Source organism: Puma concolor, chromosome B3 (genome assembly GCF_028749965.1).
Source record: "Puma concolor isolate L17-30 chromosome B3, mPumCon1.1.hap2, whole genome shotgun sequence".
Classification (NCBI taxonomy): Eukaryota; Metazoa; Chordata; class Mammalia; order Carnivora; family Felidae; genus Puma; species Puma concolor.
In genome coordinates this window covers 73,921,004-73,935,208 of record NC_141672.1, presented here as the reverse complement: position 1 = coordinate 73,935,208, position 14,205 = coordinate 73,921,004, and the positions used below count along the sequence as shown (strand labels likewise).

At 40.2% G+C, this 14,205-nt stretch overlaps 1 protein-coding gene across 4 annotated transcripts in view; it reads right to left on the bottom strand.

The window, feature by feature from the left end:
* The window catches only part of STXBP6 (syntaxin binding protein 6), a 252,422-nt gene that overhangs the window by 9,090 nt on the left and 229,127 nt on the right, over nt 1–14,205 (bottom strand). For all 4 annotated transcript variants that reach the window (XM_025919783.2, XM_086710020.1, XM_086710021.1 and 1 more), the window contains one exon: nt 29–186. In XM_025919783.2, coding sequence (XP_025775568.1) covers nt 29–186 — 158 coding nt within the window. The remainder of the gene's footprint in view (nt 1–28; nt 187–14,205) is intronic.

Genomic DNA, 14,205 nt, shown 5'->3' with positions numbered 1-14,205 from the left:
GAGACCTCTGCCCCTTGGCGGGACCCACCTTGTGTGCAGTTTCCGCAAACTGCTGGGCGCTGTTCTTCATGTCTTCCGTCTTCTCCTCTGCTCGGCCTAACCGCTCCCCACGCTCATTCAAGGCCTGGCTCGCTTTCTGTACGGCGCTGGTCACGCTATCGGCTGCCGAATGGAGGATGCTGTTTCCTGAAGAAGCACAGCAAGAGCATCAGAGGCTACCTTGGCTGACCTACAGCAACAGAGCCCTGCGAGGGGTTAGCACCTGTAAAAGCAAGGAGGGCCCCTACAGAGAAGCCTCGAGTGTCTAGGAATGAGTCAACATTTCTTCTGATCTGGTCTGACTGCTCATGTGTAGGAAGAGAACCCACAGCCTGCAGGGCTTGGGCAAATGCTGACAGCTTCTCTCATATCCCCTTCACTGACACAGCCCTCACTGCCACTCTACCGCCATTTTGTTTGGTGAGGATCCAAAGGACGGGGTCCATCTGGATTTAGGACTTGCCTTGCAAAAGGAAATTCTTTTTATTTTTTTTATTAAAAAAATTTTTTTTAAATCTTTATTTATTTTTGAGAGAGAGACAGAGTGTGAGCAGGGGAGGAGCAGAGAGAGAGAGGGAGACACAGAATCTGAAGCAGGCTCCAGGCTCTGAGCGGTTAGCACAGAGCCCGACGCGGGGCTCGAACTCACGAACCGTGAGATCATGACCTGAGCCGAAGTCAGACACTCAACCGACTGAGCCACTCAGGTGCCCCACAAAAGGAAATTCTGACAAATTCATAGAATTAGGCAAATTTGATGAGGCTTATCTGGATCTTTTGCGCATTTCCTCTTGGCCTGGGATTTAGGTGAAAACCCACAGGAAAAGGGGCACAGAACTTTTCCAGACAGAATGCTCTCTTCTTTTCAACTCCTCTCTTCCATTTTACCCCATTATCCCTAGATGCATGGTTTCATGTGAGAAGTTGTCAAACAGTCCCAAAGTTCAGAGATAGGCCAGCTCCCAACCTTGAATCCTGAGTCAAAACCTGGTTGGCTGGGCCACTGTTGGTCAGGTGAAAGGGCAAAATGTGGATTATGGGAGCTATGGGTCCTCAACACTGCACTTAGCCAGGAGGTAGAGAACAGTGACAGTAACCAGCCTTAGAAGTAACTGGGCACTTCCCGATTCATGAAAAAATTGAAAACCGTCACATCTCAAAGGATTATACATCCCTGCCATCCCATTTGCCAGGACTGAAAACAGAATTTAACAGTGAAGAACTGGCAGGTGTATAACCCACTGAGAACCAGCGACTTGCAGAATTACAACCCAAGGAGATTTATAGCTGTATTTTGTTAACACTGAGTGGAAGATATTTAATGGCATTTTATGTAATGGCTTTATGTCTTTGAATAAGTTTATTACATCATTTAACTTTGTACTTGGGATGGATACATCTAGCCACAGACAGCTTTTAATAGAAATGTCATTTCCACTGGTCTCAGCTGTAAAGTCTTCCTAATTTCTCCTCTGTGGGAAAAGTCTGTGGTTTGTGGAACAGACTCTCAGGCAAAGAAAGTGCCTGGCCCATAGGAAGCATTTTGTAAATTGTTTCCCATTTTTCTTCTTTAGGAGTAGATTTTAAGGGCTTCTGCTGTGTGCTAAGGGGAGAAGAATGGGGTTAACTTAGTATTACTCAGTTGCATCAAGCACTCCATGAGCCAAGATAAATTAACAGATTAATAGGGACTACTGGAGATGGGGCTCTGGAGGAATCTTGTTGAATGCAATGATTGGATGGAAAGCCTAGGTCTTCAGAACAGATTTACGAGAAGAAATCTTGGTCCCCCTCTCCTTCCACACCGCATGACTATGATGATAGACTCTTAGTCCACTGCCTAACATGTGAATGGCATTTTGCAGTCATAAGGCACCTTCACAAATATCTCATTTGAGTGTCTATTGAGTCTTCTCAAATTCTATTGAGAAGACTGAGACTGGTTGAGGTTATGTGGCCTGCACAAAATCATATTGCTAGGGAAGCAGCATGGCCAGCACTGGAACCTGATTTTCCAATGACTTTTCCTTATTCTGTACCATCCTCTTTGCAGATATGGTGTAGGCTGTGGGAAACAATACAAAAGACAGAATTGTGAGCAGATTAGCACAGACAGATGCTGACAGGTTATTTCCCAAGGTAATGCCTGACTGTTTCTGTCCTCAAGGTATTCCTCTTGGTTAATGAAGAGCTATTCACCTGTGCTGCATTGTAAGTCAAGTGGTCTCAAGAGAAAGAGGTCAATGGGATGGAATGGGAAGATGGAAGGGCCTGGAAGGTGCATAGTTGTGGGGGCACTTAAGTTGCCTTCCTTTCTTGTTTCTTCTCACAAACCCACAGCTTAGCCACCAGAGGCTACAGAAAATACGGGGCAGGGAATCTGCAAGCTTACAGCCAGGAACAGCTACATCAAGCCAAAGAGATTTTAGAATTAGCTACCATAAAATTAAGAAGGTATAGAACCAGGACTTGTCTTTTCCCATTGAATTGGACTCTCATGATGTCTACAAAGTTAGACACATTCGTGTTTCTGGAGTGAATCTGCTATGCATAAGCCATATTGTTTTCCTGTCATGACTTCCTTAATTTTGCACAAGATGTCAGGTAACACTGCACCCAACTTTATATGATACTGTTTAACCAACAGGCATTATTACTAAAAGAGAACCAAACACTGTCTTCACTATTCAAAGATGACACTGATTGACCATGATCAATAGAAAATCCACCTCCAGTTGTTTTTCAGACATGAGGATGGATTTGAGCAAATCTTAGGGCCTCTTGGTTGAAATTACCTCTCTCTCCTGGTTTCACTTCTAACCACATTTCAGGCTCAATGAAGTCTCATCACCTTTATCAAGTTTTTTTTTTTTTTTTAAATTTTTTTTCAACGTTTATTTATTTTTGGGACAGAGAGAGACAGAGCATGAACGGGGGAGGGGCAGAGAGAGAGGGAGACACAGAATCGGAAACAGGCTCCAGGCTCTGAGCCATCAGCCCAGAGCCTGACGCGGGGCTCGAACTGACGGACCGCGAGATCGTGACCTGGCTGAAGTCGGACGCTTAACCGACTGCGCCACCCAGGCGCCCCACCTTTATCAAGTTTTATGTCAACTCCATACCCTCTTTTCTCTTACTTCTGTTAAGAACTGTCTATATCTTCTTAGGCACTTAATCAAGGGCAGTCATGGGCAACTTTCCCAACTCATTTCTTTACCTACAGATGCAGTGATTTACCAGCCAGGCTATTAATTCCCCAAGGGCACCATTTTGTTATGTTGGCTATTCCTCAAATCTTGAATGTTTCTCCTCTTCATTTGGTCTCCTACTTCCTTTCTTCTGAGATCTTGCTAAAGCTGCAATTCCGGGGTTCTGTCGTTGGCCCTCTTCACTCTCTACTTCTACACTCTACATTCTCTCTAGGTCAATTTTACTCAATTCACGGCTTCAGTGACCAAATTCTATCTTTCATGAGGTTGTACTGCTAAGCCCCAGACCCATATGTTTTCTTACTTGACAGTTCCAGGTAAGTGACCCAAAGTCATCTGGAATTCAGTGTGCCTAAGCCTGACCCCACTGTCTTTCCCCTCACACCTGCTTTTCCTTTGGGGTTCCCTGCTCAGTGAACAACCCCACTATCTGCCCAGCTCCTTAACTCAGAAATCTGGGAGTCCAGTCTATATCCTCCCTCACTTTTACCCCACGCAACTAAAGGTCCCCTTCTACACGGCTCTGTGCTTTCTATTCTCTTTACCATTTCCATTGTTTCTGTGTTGACCTAGTCCCTTCTGCTTTCAGAGTTAGAGTGATAGCCTCTTGTCTAGCTGTCCCCACAGCTAGACAAGATGGTTCATCTTCCACACCTTCATAGACAACTTTTAGAAAGGCAAATCTGTTACCATCTCCCCACTAAAGATAAAACTGAGACTTCTGCCTTGCCTTTCTCTCACCTCATCTCTTACACCTTGCCAAATTGCCTAAATGTACACAGATGTGTCATGATTTTTTTTTTTTTTTTTTTTTACTTATAAGCCTTCATATTACTGCCTCTGCCTGGAACCCTGCTTATCTTGGTCTTCCTAAAAAAGTGGCTACTTCAGTACAATTCAGGTCCTCTCTAAGGGAACCTTGTTATGTCTAGCTTACCCTATACCCTGGCTGCTCCCAACACACATTTTCTTGTGTTTGTTTCAAATGGTGCATTTATTTCATGCATGTAATTCTTGGCTATCTAGGGTGAACTCTTTGAGGGCAGGGACCCTGCTTTTTTCATTTCTGTATTCCTGGTCCATGGCACACAGCAGATGTTCAATAAACACTGGGTGACTGAAAGAAGGATTTATCATCCTTCTTAGGATTTCTTCATGGCTTAGCAGAGGGTTGGGTACATAACTGATACTGTCACATGATCTAACTACGTCCTGAAATTCTAAACTTGCCAAGGGACTAAGAGATTAGTCTGTGTCTAATGGAGTTAACTATCTCACCTAGCAATTGTGCCAGGAATACAATGAGTTAAATGAAACACAAAATGTAAAAAGGGTAATGCATTTGCTATAGTAAAAGGAAAGGGGGGGGGTGGTTGATAAAAAAAAAATCTGTTGTTACTACCCTGAAAATAAACGACAGTAAGGTATAAAAAAACCAGAAGTTAAATAGCTTAATAAATAAATCCAATGTAAATAACTGTTTCCTGAACACTCACTATGTTCTGGGCATTTACTAAATGCTTCTTACAACCATCTTATGTGATGGGCATTACACGATCCCATTTCTATCAGTGGAAGCACTAATGTAAAGAGAGAGGGTTAGTGGCGTGCCAATGTTCACCCAGTAGTGGAACAGCACAGCTAAGGTTTGAACCCAGGGAGCCTACCTCCAGAGCCAGTTCTCTTACTCATTGTGTTATGTGGGCTCTCCATGGGAAGTTTCTTGTACAAGATTAATGACACAGAGTCTGCATTAACTGTGGAAGGAGGACTGCAGTGCAGTAGTTTCTTATGCATTCCTTAAAATTGCAATAGTAAACAAAATATCCTATTATTATTACAAGTTAGAATAACTTACTGTAGAAAATTTAGAACACACATCACTATAAAAAGGCAATGAAATCATGTAATATTCAATTGCTTGGAGATAACCACAATTTACGCTGATGGTACATTTTATTCTGGTGATTTTTCTGTATATGCTTTTCTAAGATGTGGCTGAGACCACCACAGATATTTCGTTCTCTGTCCTATTGTGGGCACTGTCCCATATCATAAAGAATTCTTTGAAAATACTATTTATAATGGCTGCATAACACTGCTGTAATTTATTTGGCTCTTTCCCTTTTAGATATTGGGTGTGTTTCCAAAAGTTTTGCTTTTTAAAATGAGGTTGCACTTACCTTGTTGCATTTACACACACACACACACACACACACACACACACACACACACACACACAATCTTTGCTCACATCTCTGACAATTCCTAGAAATGAAAGTGCCGATTCAAAGAACATACACATTTTTGAGGCTCTTGATGCAGGATGAAAATTGCTTACCTGAAAGGCTCATTCAACCTTTCTTTTTTTTTTTTAGAAAGTGAGAGAGAGAGAGTGTGCATGTGCACGAGTGGGGGAGGGGCAGAGAGAGAAAGAGAATCTTTAGCAGGCTCCACACTCAGCACCGAGCCTGAGGTAGGGCTTGATCTTATGACCCTGAGATCATGACCTGAACCAAAATCAAGAGTCAGACGCTTAACTGAGTCACCCAGGCGCCCCTCAGCTTTCAACGCTATTCATTTGAGTGTATTGTATGTCAGGCACTATTATACTCATGCAATTGGCAGAATGACTTTGAGGGAGTGATTTAATTTCTCTGATCTTCAATTTCTCCATCTGTAAAATGAGGGTCATGCCATCTACCTTGTGTGGCTGTTGTGGAAATGAAGACAAAGATGTGCACAAAGTGCCTGTAGATTCTCAGTGGGTGTTTGTTTCTCCACCTCCCCGAGACCACATCTGTTCTCTAGGAATTCGAAGATGGTAAGATCCCACCAATTCCACTGCCTGCCTCCCTCTCTTCTCTCCTATTTTGGGGCTTTGTGTCTTGAAGCTCACAGAAGACACTTCTCAGATAGCCCTGTATACCTGCTGTCATAGCTCAGCGTGTTGCTCAGAGAGGGAGCTGAGCACAAACTCACTGAGTCAAGGCATGCTCTACTCAAAGCTCGGGCCCATAATACTGTATTGAGTTCAGTCTGGAAATAAAACAGTCTCCCAAGGCAGATAGAACAGTAATTCTCTCTAAAGAGGCAGGAAGCATATTAATACCCAAATTTATTCAAGCAGTCTGAGAAGAGGCTGTCAACCACAGCAAATAAAGTCACCTGCCTTTTGAATTACAGTCTCTGGAGAGTAGAGACCAGTCTTACTTCATTGATGTTGCATTTATATCCATTTCACTCAGTACAAAAAAATAAATATATAAAATATATTAAAAAATATTATAAAAAATATATATATTTGTATTAATATATATTATATATATAAATATGTATATTCATGCTGACATCTTTTTTTTTTAACGCTGGCATCTTTTATGTTAAATGATTGAGCAGACTTTACTGAACTAAAGCTATAACTTGAAATATAGCAGTAACTCTGCATTAGTCTGTTTGAAATCCCAATTAAAAGAAACTTAAATGTATAGAAAAATGAGGGAAAAAATAAGGGGTATTGAAAAGCAACAATAGAAGAGAAAGAGGCAGAGGGAAGATTTTTAAAAGCACACAAAACACACCAACAGCATATCAACACAATTGATATGCACACCAACAAATATCAACATAATTTCTTTATATTGTCCTAGGCTTCAGGTTGTATCTTGGTAATCAAAATTCCTAATTCAAGAGCTAGTAGAGAGGCAACTTCAAGAATTTTCATCAGCATTCTCCTATATCAAATATCTATATCCACCTATATTTGTCTATCTATATCTATAAAGATATAGATAGGTAGATATGTTTTTTTGAAACGCAAAATACTCACCCTGGAAAGAAGCAGGAATATCATCTAAAAATAAATGATCAATAAATATATGCCAATCTACACTCAGTGCTGATTAATGTGATCACCTCAGAGCAACTGTTTTAGAAATGAAATCTGTTAATAATTTTGCTTGGAATGCTTCTACTCTACAGTCAATTTAACCACTTAGCAAGCACTGTACAATAAAGCCCCATGTATCCAAACTAACTTAAAGGAAAACTAATTATAGAAAAGAAAAACAAAATGGATTTGGGTTCTAGTACAATAAACTCACAAAAATAGGCAGGGAGATCTATTATATTGAATCTGTTAGTTGGCCAGGAACACTAGTAACTCTCATGGTGTCTGCTGAAAGTGTTCGGTAATAATTTATTCATGGAGTAGCTTAAATAGTCCCTATTCTATACTTGTCTATGGTATTACTATTTTTTAGCAAAATGATTTTCACGGGTAGACATAAGGCACACCTAAGTCTGGTCCAGTATTAGTGACATTCAAATGAACTTTCCTGGCTACAAATCTGTGGGATTCACCCAAGATGCTCTTTCCTTTCCTTTTTCTACTTCCAATCTTCGCTGCTCAGGGTCTTTACCCTGAGAGGACGTATTAGCAAAAGAAAAGAAAAGTCACATGGAAACTTGGTCCTCCGACTGCAGGGTCCCTTCTCCACTCTTAAAGCCACTCTGAACCATTTATACACTATCCTGCTTCCTGGGAAGAGGGCGCACCTCCACCCCCACGGGCAGTAATTGAAGTTGCATGGTAACTGTGATACTTCTGGTGGTTCTGCTTAGGGCTGTGACTTGCCCTAAACATTTTAGAAATGAATATAATTTAAATGAGAATGATGATAATAACTTCTACAAACAGAGTAATTAAATGCATGGGCCTACCTGGTGAAACAAGCTGGTTCTTCATTCACAGACTCCATTGATTATCTGTGAGCTTGGGTAAATTAGGAAGCTCTTTCTACATTACACTGACTAATCAATACTAATCACCCTGCTGCATTTCAATGTTGGGCCACCTCTAGGATCCCTTTTTTAGATGGAGATCTTCCAAAAGGTTAAATTTCACTTGCACTTTTGTGGTAATGACTAATCAGATAAATTCTGTTACAAATCCAGGCTACTTTATGTAAAACCTTTCTAAAAGGAAGAGTCGTTAACCTGTGCTGGGCAAAGAGTATACATCAGCCCTACACTTACAGAAACAGCTACCATTCATTGAATGTCCCGATGTACAAGGGCTGTGGTAAGTTGTCAAAGTCCTCAAAGGAATATTTTCTTACCTATTTTGCAGATGAGGAAATGAGTGCTCAGGGAGGTAGAGTAGCTTACCCAAGATCACCCAGATCTTGACCCCAAAACTCTTTTATTTAATAAAATATTTGCAAATAAGAATAGTATATCCAAAGTGTACAAGATGATCTGATATGCACAGTGAAATGATTATAGCAATTAAGCTGATTAACATATCCATCTCCTCAGATTTTTTTTTTTCTTGGTGGGAGAACCTGTGATCTCCTTTTAGCAAATTTCCAGTATTCAATACAGTATTATTAACTATAGTCATCATGCTGTGCATTAGATCTCTAGACTTATTCATCTTGCATAACTTCACTTTTGTACCCTGGGACCAGTATCTGTTTCCCCCATCTCCCTGCCTGAGGAAGCAAGATAGAAAGGAAAAAAAAAACCCCACAAAACTGCACGATCCCGCTTAGATAGGGAAGCTAAAAAAGTCAAATACACAGAAGCTGGGAGTTGATCCCAAAACTCTTGGTGACTATGTCAGCATTTCCCAAAGTGGTTCTGTAGTTTAAAAGAGGGCTACTCATAAAGCTCCATTCTAGGATAAAATGACTTCACGAAGTGCAGATCTAGCTGGTTCCTTTATTGCATAACGTTGGAAAACCTTTAATATGCTAATGTAAATTGTGAATCAGGAGGAGGTAGGATTGTGAGCAGGAGATCTGCCAGCAGAACTTCTGAAACATACTTACTCACAGGGTCCTTTTGCATAGATTATTTTAGTAGGGTGGATTTCTGCAGAATCCACTTTGGGAACTACTACAATAAACTATATTGACTCCTAAGTTAAAGGAGGAAAAATAAATCCAGGCTGTCTTCATTAATTTAGTAATAGATGGACAAGTCATGTAATTACATTAAGAAGGCGTGCTTTACAGAGACAGCAGAACAGATATAGCATGCTGAATGGCAGTTCCAGAATTATCTTTTGTCTCAAGTTGGTGGCTAATTTCAGGGACCATGAAACTTGTTTGTTGCCTGCAGCTGGATGACAAAGAAGAATGGACTCAGTGTTCAGGAATACGCTGTAAAACCATAAACTCAAAAGCCTACCTGAAGGAGACCTTGGAGTTATCTATTCCTGGCATTACTAAAGGAATGCCATTCCTTGGACCATTCTATGAGGCAAATCTCTTCTGTTGGAGATGTAAAGGTCATTTCGTGGAACTGTGGCCTGTTCCCAAGTCACAGTCATACCCCATAGCTAAGGGCTCAGGAGAAAGCCGAATGCCCCCCTCCCTGTCCTACAGATGGCTATGAGCTCACACTCTCCTCCCAACTCATTATTTCAAGATTCAAGATTCAAGATTCCCAATGGCAAGGGTCAAACATTTAGGGTTTTATTCATGTCCCTTTAAACTCTTAAACTCAAGATATGTAGAGAAATTCACTAATCCTTTATTCACTTAAACTTGGTCCTTATGAACATGTTCTTAGAAGAGTTATAGGGCATCAGAAGAATGATTTTAAGGACTTCTTTTGGATCTGTTTTGTTCAGTGAATATCAGGCTCACAGAAAAGTGGCCAAAATGTAACTTCAAAGAGGGAATCCTTGTTTTGAGGTTAAAAACCTCAAGTGGCTCTAATTTGGTAAAATGGATTTTGTCCATTCTGTCTTTGCTCTGTATGTCAATAAACCAGCTTTGATCTGCAGCTGTCAGCTTTCATGACAGTTGGAAGCTAGTGTCTTTTACTTTAATAACTGATATATACAATTTGAAAACCTCCTACCATGCTACTGGCTAAAACTAATTCTGTTCAACATGTGAAGTCTGCTGCTTCCTTACTGGGTGACCTTGAACAAATAACTTACCTCTCTATGCTTCAGTCTGTTTCCTCATCTGTCATGGGGTTGGTCTAGTATCTACCTAATCGGGTTGTGGGGAGGGATTAACGAGGTAATGTACAAGTGGGGCACTTAGAACAGTGTCTAGCACACAGAAGATGCAACTTTAGCCATTACTGAAGAGAGAAACTTTAGTTATTTGGCACTAAAGAGTCTTTGTGTTCAGCTTTCCACTTCAACTTGTTTTCCTTTTGTTATTGTTGTTCACCATGAACATTCTTGAAGGAAGAATCCATTCTACTGTTGGCCTCATACTTCCCAGTGACAGTGGACTTCCAGAGAAGTGGTTTCCACACCACTCTACTAACATCGCTCCTTCAATAACCCGAGTCCATTGGCTATTTTAAGTTTCCTCCACTTGGCCACCAGACCACAAGGTGACTGACTACTCCTTTTTAAAATCTGCTCTTTCTCTGGGCTTCTGTATCAAACTATTTTTTAATCCCTCCACCACTTTGATTATTCCCTGTCAGTTCCATTCCTTTCCCGGTTAGGGGTATGAGGGCAGAAGATACTAGCTATGTGACCAAAGGTAAATTAATCTCTATGAGCCTATTTCTCATTGGCACAGTGGTGAGAGAAAAAGTACCTACTTTTCCTAGAGTTTGTCATGAAAATGAAATGAAATATATACTTAGCATAGTGTTAGTAATGCAGTACGAGCTCAATACACATTGTTATTGGTAATATCTGATTCACTCAGCACATTTATTGTAGTATAAATATGGGTCAGACACTGTCTATACTTGTCTGCTTCTCAAATTTGACGTTAGGATTAGCCCATTCTTTCCCTTCCCATCTTCCATCTGACCTTCTCTTCCTGAATTCACTGTGTTAGTAAATGGCCTTTCTGTCTACCCTGTATCCTTTGCTCAGTCACCGTTACTCCAACCTCTCTATCACATCCCACACGTGTGTCCATGCAGACCAGAGTGTTTATCTCAGCAAGGGCACTTTGCTTAGTCCTCCACTCTATTTCCAGTCCTCACCAGGTTTTACTGGACTATGTAGCAGGCTGGGTGGTTTTGTGGTCACTGGTCTCTCAGTTTCTAATGCATCATCCTCTTTCCTTATTACTAACCTGATCATGCTCCTTCCTTGTTGTGATCCTTTGTGGACTTACCCATAATTCAACACAGTCAACTCAAGAGGGTCCCTCCTGATCCAGTCTCAAGCTATTCACTTGGCATCCCCCAACCCCAGACTCCAATCTCTATCCACTGCCTCATGGTTTCTCGACAAAGTTTAGAAAATCATTAAAGTTTTACCAATTTCCTACTATAAGTAAAGTGGAACACATAACAAATGAATTTGGAAAAAAAACCGAATGTGAATAAAAAGCTTAATAAACAATATCATGTCTAGCTCTGTCCAAACATTAGCAATAGCGCGCGCGCGCGCGTGTGTGTGTGTGTGTGTGTGTGTGTATTGCAACATTAGTACTCAAATGCAAATCTAGCACTTGGATTTTGGTGTCTAACACTGTATTCTGCTAGAAGAAAGCAAAGTTCTTTGGAAAATAGTGGATTTCATGCCTTAGGGCAAAGAAAATTCAGATAGGCCTGAAGCATTGCCTGACAACAAGGATACCTTCAAAGAATGCAGGGCTAGGGCTAGAAGGAAAAAGAAGTCAGGTTAAAGCAGGTCCCAGAGGGCAAGTTGTAATATTTACAACATTAACAGTAATAGAACTTGTAACAATGAAGATGATGATTATAATAATTTTATACAACTTTGTGGAAGCCATAATTTGTTAATGTTCATATAAAATGTATGAAAATGAAGTTGAAATACAAAACAAGGTTGACTGTAACTGGATGCTTAATTTATGTTATTGATTTTAATAACTAAGGAGCATTAACATGTTTGAGTATTGATGTACATAGAATGCTTAAGTATTTATCTACGTATAAAAGTTTGATTTGTTCCTATCTGTGTGAGTAGTGATGGGTAAATATAGGAAACTGAGTAAGCCAAAGTGTTTCAGAAGGAGTAGAAACTGTTCCAGAACAAACTGATGAATATCAATGGCCAAGTATAGCCGCTAAGTAGGCAAGAGTAACCACGGTGCATTCTAAAGTACTGACTGTGTCCTCTTTAGAAATGTGGCTATCTGTTCAGGCTAGACTGCATCTGGTAGGAGTTAGAAACCTCTACATAACAAGACAAGTTATGATAAGACATTAATAAGGCATCAGTATGTTTCCTGTAGTGCTAACATACCAGATCAATGTGTAATAATGACATGGTGAAGGATTAGGTAATTAGGTAATGCTGGCCTAGGAAAGGAAAGCATACACCATTCTGGAAGAACACCCATCAGGTTGAAAACACTGGACTCTTGTAAAACCTCCTGATGGGAAACATGAAATTCAGTTATAAAAAGGGACCCAGTGAGATATTCAGGGCCTGAAGTTTGGGATCACACTGGGAGAAGAAACCAGGCCTGTGCTGCCACCAAAAACCAGTTGTTTGACATCTGGTTTCTCCAGACTCAGGAAACGTGAAAATAAGCAATTCAAATTAAATTTGGAGATCTACGAAGAAGTAATAACACGAAGACACAAATTAAACCTAAAACCATGGTGTGTTAGTTCATAAAAAGTTTAAATATAATATTCTTTTAAGTATTATAATTATTATTTTTGCATATGTTTCATCTGTTTAAAGTAACTAAAAATTTCAATATAATCAGTCCTACTAAATTGTGATTACAGTTTAAATTGTTTAACAGAATTTAAAAAACTAAGTTTAGTAAACAATGTTCAAAAGTTTAAGAAAATTTGATTTTCCAAGTTTTGTTTAGGAGAAATATTTAATAAATTGAGCATGAAACAAAAAGAAAATAAGAGTATTCTCTTTTTGCACAAAATCCCACCAATCTTCAAGGAATATAATCAATATCCTCAAACGTACCATCTCTGTTCTTGTCTCTGAGCCTTTGTAGTCTCTGGTCACTCAACCTATGATGCCCTTTCCTTCTCTAACCAACTATAATTCATACTCATCTGAGGTCACTCCACCTTTTCCAAATTTGTCTGCTGGTCTGTTTATTCACTAAAATGTTTTCTTGATTCTTTTCTTTTTTTTTTTTTTGCAGTGGGCACAATCACAGGAAAAAGAGATATGTTCTTTCCCCACCCAGTCCCCACCCAGGCCAGCCACAGAGCTTACAGTCAAGAAACAAGAGTCAGATTATGCATAGGTTATGTATAGGTTAAAACAATATGTACATAGGTTTAAGGTGTGTGTGTGTGTTGAGGTAACACATATATGTGTACACACACATACAATTTAAAAATCGCCAGGCGGTTAGCAAACAATATGCTATGTTAGTGAACTCAAGGGGAGGGGAACTGAGCATCAGTGGGAAGATCAGTCTAAGGAGGTAATGTTTAAGCTGTGGTGTGAAGAGACAAGCTGGGGCAAAGTCCATGTGCAAAGGCTGAAAGGGGAAAAACCTTCTGTGTCTAGGAACCAAATGTGTGGCTATAGAAGGGGGAGGACGGATTGAGAAGAGACTAGAGAGAGAAGCAGGCACCAGACTACACAGTGGCTTATAGACTGTAGAAATGAGATAGATGTTAAGTGCAATTGGAAGCCACTGCAGCATTTTAAAACAAGGGTCACCTGGACTGAGATCATTTTTGAAATTCTCACTCTGGCTATAGTTTGGGAAGAGAAGCAAGAGAGAACACAGAACAAACAGTTAAGAAGCTCTTGCAGTAACTCAAGAGATAATGGTGGCCTGTACTAGAATGATATCAGTGGAGATGAGAGAAGTGGAAAGATTTAAGATATATACCGATACGTCTGAATATGGGAGATGAGGGAAAAGGAAGGAGATCGAGCAAATCCCAGGCTTTTTGACTTGAGCAAATAGGTATATAGTGGTGCAATTGACAAGACAGAACAATCAGTCAGAAGAACAAATTTCTTTGGAAGGTGAGCACATATAAGAAGTATTTC